Source organism: Leptonychotes weddellii, chromosome 1 (genome assembly GCF_054177405.1).
Source record: "Leptonychotes weddellii isolate Sample4059 chromosome 1, ASM5417740v2, whole genome shotgun sequence".
Taxonomy (NCBI): Eukaryota; Metazoa; Chordata; class Mammalia; order Carnivora; family Phocidae; genus Leptonychotes; species Leptonychotes weddellii.
In genome coordinates, this window is record NC_138369.1 from 12167410 (window position 1) to 12181291 (window position 13882).

Here is a 13882-nt window from a genome sequence, read left to right on the forward strand (position 1 = left end):
CCGATGCGGGGCTCGATCCCAGGACCCCGGGATCATGACCTGAGCTGAAGGCAGACGCTTAACGACTGAGCCACCCAGGCGCCCTCAAATAAATAAAATCTTTAAAAAAAAAAGAGGGAGATCTAAATATACTGATCTAAGAACTTCCAAGATACGGTGTTGACTAAAACAGCAAGTGTAGAACAAATGTAGACTATGACACCGTCCGATTATACGATCTCTGCATCAAATGTAATCGCTATTTCTATGTGTATATACTTATGTATGTAAATGAAGAGAAACAAGATCTGGAGAGAAATACAACAAATCCGTAACTGTGGTTACCCCAGGAGAGGAGCCAAGAGTGGAATACCTCTGCTTGTTGACCGAGCTTCCCTGGAGGGTGCTCTGACCAGACTGCTTCCTGCGGAACCTGTAACGTCTTCATGTTCAACCTTTTCTCTTGGGTTGGTTGGATTCCCTCAGAGAAGAGCCCGCCATTCACCAAATGGAGGAAACACACTTGGGGCTTCCCACGAAGTAAGCAGGATGGGGCCTCGAGAAGTCAGCACATCAAACTTACTCAAACTGCCTGTGTTCAGCTTAGCGCCTTCACCTTCAGGGCAACTGGGATCTTTGGTTCAAAAACTTCCCTTTCCAGGGAAGGAACTCCTATCTTCTGTTGGCCGCGGGAGGAGCGTCCCCGGGCTGCTTGGTGGATCTGGGGCTGGAGTGGCTTCTCCCACTTTTAGCCCTCGTTCTGAAAGTGACATGTTGCCAATTCCTGCCTTTGAAAGTTTCTTCTTGGCGTTTCCCACTGTGGGATTAGATTCTGCACTTTTGGGTCTGCTGAATCAGTTACCCCTGTACGTCCACGCTGGGAAATGTTAGAATATTGTCTCCTTTCCATTTATCACTTCCCTTGGAATTTATGCTTTTAGAAATATTTTAAATGCCATTACACTGTGGTTTAAGAAGGAAGCAAATGTCTCTTTAATGGGAAGCCCTCATTTTCCAATTAGTTGTGTTTTTCTCATCAGAAAGTGAACTTCAGGGATCTCCATAACCTGCTTATCTGGCACATGGTCAAGAGTCCATGATGTGTTGGGTTGTTAATCCTCATACATCCTTGAGAGGGAGTGTGTCAGTCAGCTCAGGCTAAATTATGCTACAGTAACAAACAAATGGTCACCCAAATCTGAAGGTTGAGAATCATTCATTCTTCATTCACCTTACACATCCATTTTGAGTTGGCTGTAGCACTGGGGCATGTCTTTTTAACTTTTTTTTTTTTTAAGATTTTATTTATTTGAGAGAGAGAGCACGAGTGGGGGATGGGGTGTGGGGGGAGGGGCAGAGGGAGAGGCAGGCTCCCCGCTGAGCAAGGAGCCTGACAAGGGGCTCCTTTCCAGGACCCCAGGATCAGGACCTGAGCCGAAGACACTTAACCGACTGAGCCACTCAGGGGCCCCATGTCTTTTTAATTGAGATCCGGGCTGAAGGAGAAGGCTCTGTGACAGAGTTTGAAAGGAGAACCACAGGATGGGTGCTGAAGTTCTGCTTAGAAGGGGCACACACTCACTTCTGCTCATATTTCACTGGAGAAGCAAATTCACGTGGCCAAGACTGTAGCCAATGCGGTAACGAATCTAATCCTCCCCCAAAAGGGGTGGTGAAGATTTTGGAATATATAGTCCAGCATAGTAGGCTTCCTCACCCCCATTTGACAGACAGGGAACCTAAGGCCAGGAGATGGTGGTGGGACTAGGATTCAAGTCCACATCTTATGGATTACAAAGTCTATGCTGTTTCTGTAATGCTCGTGGCCTCTGTGGACCCCAGCTTCCTCTTCTCTAGCCGGTGGCGGTGCAGAGGAGATAAGAAACCGTGGGAACCCTGGGCCTGGCTTCCCGAAGCTCGTATAGGGATGATGCTCCCTCTGAAAAAAACCACCAACAGCCATCTGATCCCAAGATGAGAGCAAAGTTGTCCCTCGATGTGCATTAGAAATGCACTGAATTTGTCAGACTTGCTTTAGTTCAAGGACAGTTCTTCAAATATTGATGGGGGACCTGCTTTTACCACCCACACTGTACTTCAGGGATGGTCTGCAACCATAAATGGAACTTTGCTTTGGAAAGTTCAAAGTTTAGATGTGTTTAAGGTAATACTGCTTTCATCATGTCGATTTTTATAAACTACAAATTTGAAGCTTAGAAAGGTAGTAACTTGTCCCAAGTCACACAGCTTGCTAGTAGCAGAGTCCGGCTCCCAAACCCGCTAACCACTGGCTATAGCTTCCCTTGACGTTTTGGTTGTGAGATTTATATATAATAAAATGCAGAGATCTTAAGTGTTCAGTGTGATGAGTTTTGTCAACTTTATATATCCATCGTATCTATCACCCAGAGCAAGATCGAGAATATTCCTATTATCCCAGAAAGGTCCTTTGTGCCCCTTTCCCATCAATTCCCCTTGACTTCCAGTCATGCCCCGCGAAGGTCATGACTTTCTGATTTTTATCCCTGCAGGTTTCACCTGTTCTAGAACTTCCTATAAATGGAATCATATGGTATGTACTCTCCTGTCTGGCTTTTTCCCCTCAGGAAAATGTATTTAAGGCTCATCCATGTTGTTGTGGATATCAGTCGCTTTTTCCTTATCATCACAGAGTGGTGTTCCACAGGATGAATATCCCACATTTGTTTGTTCCTAGATTGATGGAGATTTAGGTTGTTTCCAATGATGAAAAAACTGCTATATACATATTCTTTTATCGATCTTTGAGTAGACTTATGGTTTCATTTCTCTAGGGCAATTACCTAGGAGGAAAATTTCTGCCAGATGATGCTCTCAAGTGATTGAGCCTTTGTACCCTCCTGCCAGCCCTGTGTCTGGGTTCCAGCGCCCCACGTTCTCACCAACATTTGGTGTTGCCAGCCTTTCTCATTTTAGCCATTCTGGTGGGTGTCGAATGGTACTGTGGTTTTACAGTTCACATTTCCTTTGAAGGTCACTGTAGAACGATCAAGGGACAGTGATGAGACACCCCGCACTTGAGCCAAAACAGAGTGGAGTTTGTTGAGGAAAATGATCCTGATTCTGAGGCAAGATGGACCTTGCTCCGCAGGGAGCGTCAGGAGGACCCTGGACTCCGTGTTCACACACCCCATGTGTCCGGCTTTCCAGTTCTGCAGACACATCCCATCCGTTAGTCGTTTGATGTGGCTTCTTTCCACAGTTTTGGTTGGCTCTCAGGGTAGACACGGTAAATTCCCATGATGCCTAAGGCTTTAGCTGTCCGGGTAAGAGGGAAGTATGCAGCCCTCACCTGTCACACGTGGGGTGCTTTAAAGGGAAATGTCACTATCTACATTCGCAAATCTATGGAAAGATAAGGCAGATTTTACTCAGTGTCTCCTATGTGCTCTGACAAGTGGCTTTATCCTACCCTCACCAGGAGGAGGAGAAGGGGTAGGTGTGACGGTTACCAATTTACAGCTGAAAGAGACCTTAGGCTCCAAGTATTTGCTCAAGGCTAGGAACCTAATTGATAGTTTCCTACTGCAAGAGAATCCCATATTCTTTCTACAACACTGCACATGTTTCCTTCCTGTAATAAACACTTGAGCTGGATATTTGAAAAGACATCCACCGCCCCCCCCAAAAGACAACCTTTCACTATTTGCTACTTACTGACACTGGAAACCCTTGACGGGATTAGCTTATTGATTGAAGTTTCCAAAAGGCCCCTAATGATTTTTGTGGAATCTGTAGAGATTTCTTATTTATTTATTTTTAAAGATTTTATTTATTTTTTGACAGAGAGACACAGCGAGAGAGGGAACACAAGCAGGGGGAGTGGGAGAGGGAGAAGCAGGCTCCCCGCTGAGCAGGGAGCCCGATGCGGGGCTCGATACCAGGACCCTGGGATCATGACCTGAGCCGAAGGCAGACGCTTAACGACTGAGCCACCCAGGCACCCCTATTTATTTATATTTTTGAGAGAGAGAGTGTGTGTGTGTGTTCGAGCGGGGTGGGGAGGGGCAGAGGAAGAGAGAGAATCTTTTTTTTTAAAAGATTTCATTTTTTTATTTATTGGAGAGAGAGAGAGAAGGAGCAGGGGGAGAAGCAGAAGCAGAGGGAGAAGCAGACTCCCTGCCCAGCAGGGAGCCCGATGTGGGACTCAATCCCAGGACTCCAGGATCACAACCTGAGCCGAAGGCAGATGCCCAACTGACTGAGCCACGCAGGCGCCCCGAGAGAGAGACTCTTAAGCGCAGATCTGGATACGGGGCTTGATCTAACTACGCTGACATCATGACGTGAGTCGAAATCAAGAGTTGGATGCTTAACCGACTGTGCCACCCAGGCATCCCCGAGATTTCTTATTTTTTAAAAAAATTTTATTTATTTATTTGACAGAGAGAGACACAGTGAGAGAGGGAACACAAGCAAGGGGAGTGCGAGAGGGAGAAGCAGGCTCCCCATGGAGCAGGGAGCCCGATGTGGGGCTCGATCCCAGGACCCTGGGATCATGACCTGAGCTAAAGGCAGATGCTTAACGACTGAGCCACCCAGGAGCCCCAGATTTCTTACTTTAAAATAAAAACAGGCTCCATGGGAATAAGTCAGAGGCCACAATACGTGTCGACTCTGCCAGGACAAACATAAGACTCACCGAGCTTGAGTTACCCAACAAAAAACAAAAACAAAAACCAAGTCAACATTTCGTTAAGGGCTCCAGGTGGCTTCTGGGGGTCTACAGAAGCTGAAAAAGAAGCAATACGACTGCTTCCCCAACCAGCATTTACTCAGACTGGTTAACGGAAGCACACGGTGTAACACGCTGGAAACTCCTGTTCATCTACCTTGGTTGATAACCCAGAAGATACTCGTCTGCCTGGTATTTTCAGAGCAAGTGAATATACCTTCGAAAAGCTGGAGGAGGATGCAGAAAGCAGCAGGCTAGTGGTCTGCTCTGGCTAAAGGGAACCATATATTTGGGCAGACTACTATTAATTTGTGTGATCAGTAACCACAGGGCCACTTGCAGGAATGATATAAAAAGAGGAACAGGGTGCAGGAGACAACAGAGACATTGTTTCCCTACCGTGACTATCAGGATGAAACTCCAAGGGGGACAAAATTATTTTGTATAGTTCCAGGAAATGATGGGACACTAATAACAGGTATGACAGGTCAATTTCCATTGACCCTTGAACAATGAGGGGGTAGGGGTGCTGACCCCCTCCCACAGTTGAAAATATTCATATAACTTTTGACTCCCCCCAAAACTTAGCTACTGATAGCCCACTGTTGACCAGAAGCCTTATCAATAACATAGTCGATTAACATATATTTTGTATGTCATGTGTATGACGTACTGTTTCTTGCAATAAAGTCAGCTAGAGAAAAGAAATTGTTATTAAGAAAATCATAAGGGGGGGGTGCCTGGGTGGCTCAGTCGGTTAGGCGGCTCTCTGCTCAGTGGAGAGCCTGCTTCTCTTTCTCCCTCTGCTTCTCCCCCTGCTCATGCTTGCTCTCTCTCTGTCAAATAAATAAAATCTTAAAAAAAAAAAAAGAAAAGAGCGGCGCCTGGGTGGCTCAGTCATTAAGTGTCTGCCTTCGACTCAGGTCATGATCCCAGGGTCTGGGATCGAGCCCCGCATCGGGCTCCCCGCTCAGCAGGAAGCCTGCTTCTCCCTCTCCCACTCCCCCTGCTTGTGTTCCCTCTCTCGCTGTGTCTCTCTCTGTCAAATAAATAAATAAAATCTTAGGAAAAAAAGAGAAAAGAAAATACTTTTAAGGTATTATATTGTATTTATTGGGAAAAAAAGTCTGTGTATAAGTGGACCCGGGCAGTTCAAACTGTGTTGTTCAAGGGTCAACTGTATTGTACTATCAAAAAATAAAGAATAAGAAAGAGCGTGCAGAATGGAACACTGAAAAACAAGATCTGTTTGGCAGAGATGAATGTGAATCGAGCTCTCGAACCCGGCTGAGCTGCTGTGCTTTGGACAGCCTAAGTTGTCAGGGCTCACAAACACGGTTACAGCAGGCCGGATGGGTTACTCCTCAGGCCCAGGGCAGCCCTCATTCCTCATCCCACGACATAGGATGTCTGTGGTCAAGTCATGGAAAGACACCCCTGGAGGACTCTTCTGGGTCTACTCCGGGTCTAGTTTGAGCCTATCTGATATTCTTGAGCAAAGTAGAGAGAAGGTTGATAGTAGGGTTTTTGGGAGCAGACAATTAGGTTCAAGGTAACACCTGACTGTTTCCCACCTTCAGAGATTGTTTTTATTTTGTTTTTTTTTGCAGTGTGGGCCCACTGTGGTCAGGTCCTGCTGTGGATGATGAGGGTGTTGCGCGCTTGCTGGAGCTCTGATGGCTGCCTCCGCCCTTGCCGAGGCTTTGGCTTTGCATAGTTGCTGTTAACAGCCAATCTCTAGCTTGAGAAGGTCTCCTGCTCTTCTTTCTCACGCTCTTCCCCTCATCTGACTTCTTGGAACAGCCCCTCTCCTGGGTGCCCCCACCGAGGCGTATCTACCTGCCCCTTCCGATGGGCTGTGCCATTGGATGGTGCATCTGGTTCTTGAGCCACTTTGGGCAAGAGGCTGCCTCCTGAGATTAGGATAAGGATTTACAAAAGGCTGAAATGTGCCAGAAACTGTGGTGGGTGTGGGAAGAGAGAGGAATAAGACAGATTCCTGATTGGGAGGAATTTGGTGGGACACAGACCTGCAGACGGATAAATACAAAATGGTGTGTGATGAATGCAAACCCCCGTCCCCACGAGTGCTCTCGGAGTAGTGGCTTTGGTTTGGGCAGTTGTTCCTCTACTTGGGGCAAAGGGGGATAAGCGAGGGGCAAGAGGCCCTGGCCCGGGCTCAGGGAGGCGCAGCAGAGGGAGGCCTCCATGGGGGACCAGCTGCAGGAGTTTGCCTCCACACTCTTGGGGGAAGGAAGGGCAGAGGCTCCTACCCGAGGGACTCAGTCTCTTGAAGCACCTCCCTCCTGCTCCAAAGCTTCTTCTTTCTCATTTCCAAGGCAAGAAAGAGCAGAAACAGGACACATAGCCCCTGACTGTGGCAATGAGGGGCATCAACCATCCGGGCCCCCCGGTAGGTTGGAAAGTGCCAGACTCTGCCACAAGTCTGCCCCTGAATTCCTGTCAGCCTGCTGTGCATTCCCTGCCTTGAAGTCCCACGCCACACCAGTGAAACTCCTGGGGAGTGACCTCCTGCATCTCTCTCTGGGTTGTAGTCCATCTCGAAGGACAAGCGCTGTGTCATTTTCAACCCCGCATCCCTTCCTTGATCTAGAACCCTGCTGGATAACACTCAAAGAGCGCTTACTACCTGCCAGGCACCGTGTACCTCATTTCTTCCTTAAAACACCCCTATGAGGGTGGGCCTATCCTCTCTATTTTAAGATGAGGAACTGAGTCACACAAAGGTTAAGTGCCTTGCCCACAGTCACTTGGTAAGTAGGGGAACCGGGATTCAAATCCCCGTGGGCAGACCCTATACTTTGCGTGAAGCCGTGATACCACTGAACAGCGTTAAACGCAGTTAACTGCTCTTTACTTACCTGGCACCTAAGGCCAGACCCTTCTTGACGCCGGTTAAAGCCTGTTTAACAATTTGATGAGTTGCGGAAATGAACTCAGCTCTTATTCCAGGAAATGCAATACAACGGCAGCACTCACCATAGGGGAGATGAGAAACAAATCCCTCGGTCTCCTAAACTCAAACCCACACCATCTCCAGATGCTTGCGTGGCTGTTTTCAACATTGTGATGATGCAATTGTGACAGCAGAATCACAAAAATGTGTCAGCGGACACACACACACACACACACACACACACTGATGCCTTCTACAGGGTTATTGTAAATCAAAAGGCGTCTTAGTCTGGTTATGCTGGGACTGCAGCTTCTGGAAAAACCCAGAAAGTATTCCCAAGGCAGCATCAGCCCGGCAACCCCTGGGGCAGGTCCCACACTGTTGCTGTCTAGATGTTTATCAGCTCTACTTAAATAAACATCGTGTTTCCACTTAACCATTTCTGCCTGGCTCCACCTACTTCCTGGAAGTCAATACTAACCAAACCAAGGCTGAGAATCAGTCCTCGGGACAGAACTCATCCTGAGCCCACGTCACAGATTGAAGACCACTAGTCACACACTTGCTCCTTCACACACTCCAGTTTACAGATGGGCCCCAGGAACAGCCACTCTGAACTCATCTCATACCTTTGATTTCAAGATCCACACCGCTCCCCACAGAGCAAAGTTCAAGGAGGCACTCGCCCTCAGGGGCTGACCTTGTACTCACACGACCCTGAGGGTGAGCACCTCCAGAAGAGCAAGCGCCTCAGAGGGTTGCCTCCTTCAATGTTGCATGCTGGGCACTTTGCCCTAGTCCTGGCCCTGACTCACCTTTTCTGGGTTCATGGCATCTCAGTAAATGTGTGTAGAGTGAGGTGCAACCTCATTCTCATCAACCCACCTGGGGTTCAGAATGGTCCAGAGCACAGGCTCTGGGTTCTGAGCTTGCTCTGCTCCTGACAAGCTATGTGATGTTGGGCTAGTTCTAAACGCTCTCTGAACCTCCTGGTTTTTCACCAGTAATTGAGGATAATTCCTGCCTCCCCTGTAGGGTTGTAATAAGGATTAGCTGAAGCTAAGTGGCGTGCTTAGGTCAGGACTTGGCACGGAGTGTGTGTGCATGGTGCGGGGCACTCGGCCAATTAAACAGGGTTCATTGTCATTATCATTGCTGACGGTGCTGGCGCTATTGATTCACACTGAGGGTCAAGACACGTGACCTAGAAAGTAACCTTCTGGGGATGCCTGGGTGGCTCAGTCAGTTCAGTGTCCAGCTCTTGATTTTCGCTCAGGGCATGATCTCAGGGTGGTGAGATGGCTCTGTGCTGGGCGTGGAACCTGCTTAAGATTCTCTCTCTTTCCCTCTGTGCACCACCTGCCCCCTCTGCTCATGCTCTCTCTCTCTCTCTCAAAAAAAAAAGTAAACTTCCAACACCTTTGTTAAAAACAACAGCCTGAATGCAAGTTCCCATTTGCTTCTTACTGTGTCGAAATGGAGCTGCATGCCATGCGTTCACCAATGAGCCTGTCTTACTCTCAACGCACTTCCTGAAACTCATAGAGAGTCCAGAGTCCAAGTGTTCCCGAAGCCACAGATGAGAAATAGGACGGGAACCTCACGCCAAGCCGACTATCCAGGAAGGAAAGAAGGAGCTGGAGGAGGAGGGGAAAGGAAAGTGGGGTTCACTTACTGCTTTCATTTTGTGGATGTTGGACCAAAACTTGAAATTGCAGCCGGAGGATCCCTGGATTTTGGGCATCTTGGTCACAGCCTTGCAGAGAGAGGTTGAAGTTCCCAGCCATGTTCCCGGGCTGCTTGTCCTCCAGCCTGAACACCTCGGGGTTGGTGGTGGAGCCCGGGATGTAGTACTCAACCCGCTCCTCCTTCTTCTCGCAGTTGGACACATTGAAGTGAAGGAAGGAGACGCTCGCCCGCAGGTGCGCGGGAATGACAAACTGCCACGTCATGAGCTCGTCCTCCGGGAAGCCATCTGGGTAGTTGGCAGACATTAGAGTTGCCGAACCTTCACCCTCAAACACAGATTCGATGATGCACAGTCCTATCAGTAGTAGGACCCGAAAGAGAAAGAAGAGGAGGTGATTAGACCCTGCCCCCGCTGTCCATGGCTGAGAGGCAGCAGGCTTAGGGAGGAACCATGAGAGCAATGCTCAGGTCTTGAGCTCTGGGTGTGGTCTTATCCCCGATAAGGATACATCAGTGGTGGGTGACTAAATGTTGAATGACCCACCCAGCGGGGGGGGAAAACAAAGCCCCAATTTGTAGTGTCTGCCCATCTCCTTGCTGTAAATACTCGCACCATGGCTGATTTCAGGCCACCAACATGATATGAATGTGGAGTTTGGAGCAGATGGGCAGTAGCCCCCCGCTGTATGGCATTTCCCACCACAGAGTTACGACCGACATCAATAACCTCAAGAGCACAGATAACAGTAAAACGTAGCGAAATAATTAGGAAGTGATGAGTTTTGAGTGTCTATTACCTTTGTTTCTAAATGAATTTATTTTAACTGTAAGTTTACATCATTTTATTTCTATGAATGCTCAGCGTCAGCCCACAAAATTCCGGAACATCAGCCATCAGCTGTTATGAGCGGGTGTGAACCGGCTTCGGCACACCGAGGATACAATTACCAGAAATGTGAAAGGGCTAGAAGATGGGACAAAGAAGTCAGCAACGGGGTAATCAAGGGAGGTCTGTAGAGCCAATCCCACTTCGTGTTCTGAAAACAAACCTCACGGGCACAGAGGACCGAGGAAAGAGAGTGGCCACACAGTTTGTTTAATAGAGAAGGGTGGGTTCACACCAGGAGATCCGCACCACCCCCGGAAGAGTGGGATCTTCCTTCGAGGTATTCAGGTCGAGTCACACAAGAGTGCGGACATCTGCCCCTTTCTGACCTAGAGCAGGGGGTGGGGTTTGTAGGTTTCAGCCTCGGCCAATGGTGGGGATGGAGGGGCGTGCTCACGTTTTATAGAAGATCGGTTTGCGATGCTGAAGCCGGAGACGTTTCGGTTGTGGAACCAGGGCAAGTTTAATGCCATTTTCACCCCTTCTTGCATTTTGATGCGGGACACGGTGCCGTTGCTGCAGAAGGTCCCGATCTTGACCGCGGTGGCATCAATGCGGCCGCTGATGGAGTGGGTGACTCCGTCCGGACAGCTCTCCCCTGGCCCGATCTGCCTCAGGCGAGGGATGGCGAACTGCAGCTCTAGACCAATGCTCTTGTGAGCTTTGACTTCCCAGATGAAGGTTCTGTTGAGGGTGGGCAGCGCCGATGTGGAGGGCTGAAGCTGGACCTCCCCAAATGGACAGGGGCCTGACATGCAGTCTGAAACACAGTCACAAAAGCAAGCTTGGTCACGGATGCCACCAGGCCACTCACGGCCTCTCTTGACCCCTGGAGGAGATGCTGCCCCCCCCCCCCAGGCAGAGGCATGATCTCCTGGCAGTGTGGGTGTTTGGGGGGGAAGTGGGGGGCTAGGGGGAGCCCCCTTGGCCCAGAGAGCCTGCACCTCTTCCCCTCCCAGGGTGGGTAGCAGCCCACAGCCAATCACTGCTCCCCAAGGCAGGGGTGAACAAGCCTGACCTCCTTGTTTCAAGGGACACAACCTGGCGAGGCCGCTCATATGCCCGCACCGGCCAGTGGCTACACTTCAGCTAAAACCACACCTTCGCGTACTTCCTCCCTTGGCTTTATTTTTTCACGGCTTCCTCGTTCCGAGGGCACCCTCTGGACAAATGACTGAAACATCCCCATGTCAGGCTCTGCTTCCAGGGAACCAGACACAAGTCACCTCCTAACTACTGTGTTTTCCAGACTGGAGTAAGCCAGATGGAGGCCCTCTGCAATGGAACCCGGGCTGTGGGATACCCCACGTCCCCCCCCACCGGGTCTGAGACAGTCACGGTTTCACAACTGCGAAGCCACGGTGCTCAGCTTCGCCTTTCAAGACTGGTTTTTCCATCAACGTACCCATCAACATACCTAGTACTCTGAACTTACAACCCCCTTCATGGCTGGAACCCGGAGGCACAGTTATCGTTCGGCCTTGGGGCTCTAATGCTGCTGTTTTATGACCAGTGCAGTTAAAATTTTTTTTTTTTTTCAAAGGCAAACAGCTAATGACATCCTTTGATGTGTTTTGTTTCCTAAGCCTTTTAAAACAAAGCACAAAACGTTGCTCTCAAGGAGGAAATGAGCCCGTGGAAGAAGTGATAGAAAGCAGACAGAACAGGGACACTTTGTTGTATCCAGGCAGGGAATCCGAATGTGCAGTGGCTTCTGGCCACTGGAACAGGAAATCTTCCCACCCCTAGTGCTGCTCCAGTGGGGGGTCTGAAAGGACCACCGACGCAAAGTGGGATCACGGGAGAATTTCAGAGCTGGCTAGGACCTCCGAGGTCATTCCCACCCGAGCTCTCAATTTTGCAAGGCGGTCCTGGAGTCTGGGTGACAAGTGTGTTTGCGGTGCCTACGATCCCAGGACGAAAGCCCAGGCTGTGTTTGGTCCACCAGAGTTCTTGCCAACACGTCGTGCTGACTGATCCATGAAATGGGATCAGACGATAAGGTGACGAAGGTGGTTAAAGTTAGATTTTGCGGGTGGGTAAAGATAGGACCTATTTTTAGGAGCTCACGGAAACTTCATTATATCAAGCCGCCTCTGGGGTGCCTGGGTGGCTCCGTCGGTTAAGCGTCTGCCTTTGGCTCAGGTCATGATCCCAGGATCCTGGGATGAGTCCCGCATCGGGCTCCCTGCTCAGTTGGGGAGTCTGCTTCTCCCTCTCCCAGTGTTCCTCTCCCTGCCCGTGCTCTCTCTCTCTCAAATGAATAAAATCTTAAAAAAAAAAAAAAAAAAAGCTACCCCTGCCAGGGCTTTCTAGCCACACCTCCAATGTGCCCAGGGCCATATGGATTAGCTCTTGCTGGGCTCTCGTGGGATCTCTTAACCCTCTTTAGACAGTGGGTTTTTTGTGTTTTTTTTTTTTTTTAAATGTTCTGGCACATTTTGATTTTAGGGTTGTAAGAGCCTTATTATATGAACTATGAAAATCCACCTCCTTCGGTGCTCTAGAACAGGGGTCAGCAAATCACAGCAAATGGGCCCAGTCCAGCCCAATCCCTGCCACCAAGCATAAACATGTGGGACATCACTGCCCAGATGTCTCCCTACTATCTGTGGCTGATTTCATCCTGTAACAGCAGAGCTCAGTGGTTGGGAAAGAGACGATCTGAGATATTTACTACCCAGACTTTTACGGAAAAGGTTTCCCAACCCTCCTCTGGAATGGTTTAAATATAAGAACTTATCTTCTCCTTGAAGTTTTATAGGATCCTCTATGAAACCATGTCTAACTAACCCAAACCCTGTTTTCCTCCACCTTGGACATGGTTTCCAATCTCCTCCTTGGTTATTTATTCAGGTCTCCTAACTTTCTAGGAGTCAATCTGGCTCATTACATTTTCCCTGAAAATTATTCCTTTTATTCAGATTTTCACACTTATTATCATAATATTGTACATAGTCTATTTTAGAAATTGCCTCTGTAAGGGGCGCCTGGGTGGCTCAGTCGTTAAGCGTCTGCCTTTGGCTCAGGTCATGATCCCAGGATCCTGGGATGGAGCCCCGCATCGGGCTCCCTGCTCCACGGGGAGCCTGCTTCTCCCTCTCCCACTTCCCCTGCTTGTGTTCCTGCTCTCGCTGTCTCTCTCTCTGTCAAATAAATAAAATCTTTAAAAAAAAAAAATTGCCTCTGTAAATGTCATTCAATCAACATTTATCCTTTCAATGCTATATATCTGTATGTTCTCTTTCTTTTTTTCCAGGGGACTAGTCAGAGATTTGTCTATTTAATTAATCTTTATAGAGAACCATGCCTTAGCTTTAGTTATCAGATGTAGTTTTTTAATTCTTTTTTTTTTTTTAAAGATTTTATTTAAGAGAGCGAGAGAGAGCACATGAGAGGGGGGAGGGTCAGAGGGAGAAGCAGACTCCCCGCCGAGCAGGGAGCCCGATGCGGGACTCGATCCCGGGACTCCCGGATCATGACCTGAGTCGAAGGCAGTCGCTTAACCAACTGAGCCACCCAGGCGCCCTATCAGATGTAGTTTTAAAGCTGCTGATAAGTACTTTAATTTCTCTCTTTTTTTGAAGATTTTATTTATGTATTTATTTGAGAGACAGTGAGAGCAAAAGAGAGAGAGAGAGAGAACAAGCAGGGGGAGTGGCAGAGGGAGAGGGAGAAGCAGGCTTCCCGCTGAGCA

At 48.7% G+C, this 13882-nt stretch overlaps 1 protein-coding gene across 1 annotated transcript in view; it reads right to left on the reverse strand.

Moving 5' to 3' along the window:
- Positions 1-13882, reverse strand: part of CDCP1 (CUB domain containing protein 1) — a 60953-nt gene that overhangs the window by 16171 nt on the left and 30900 nt on the right. The window contains exons 3-4 of the mRNA XM_031017433.2: positions 10583-10945; positions 9286-9654 (exon numbers count right to left, since the gene is read on the reverse strand). Of these exons, the coding sequence (XP_030873293.2) occupies positions 9286-9654; positions 10583-10945 (732 nt within the window). The remainder of the gene's footprint in view (positions 1-9285; positions 9655-10582; positions 10946-13882) is intronic.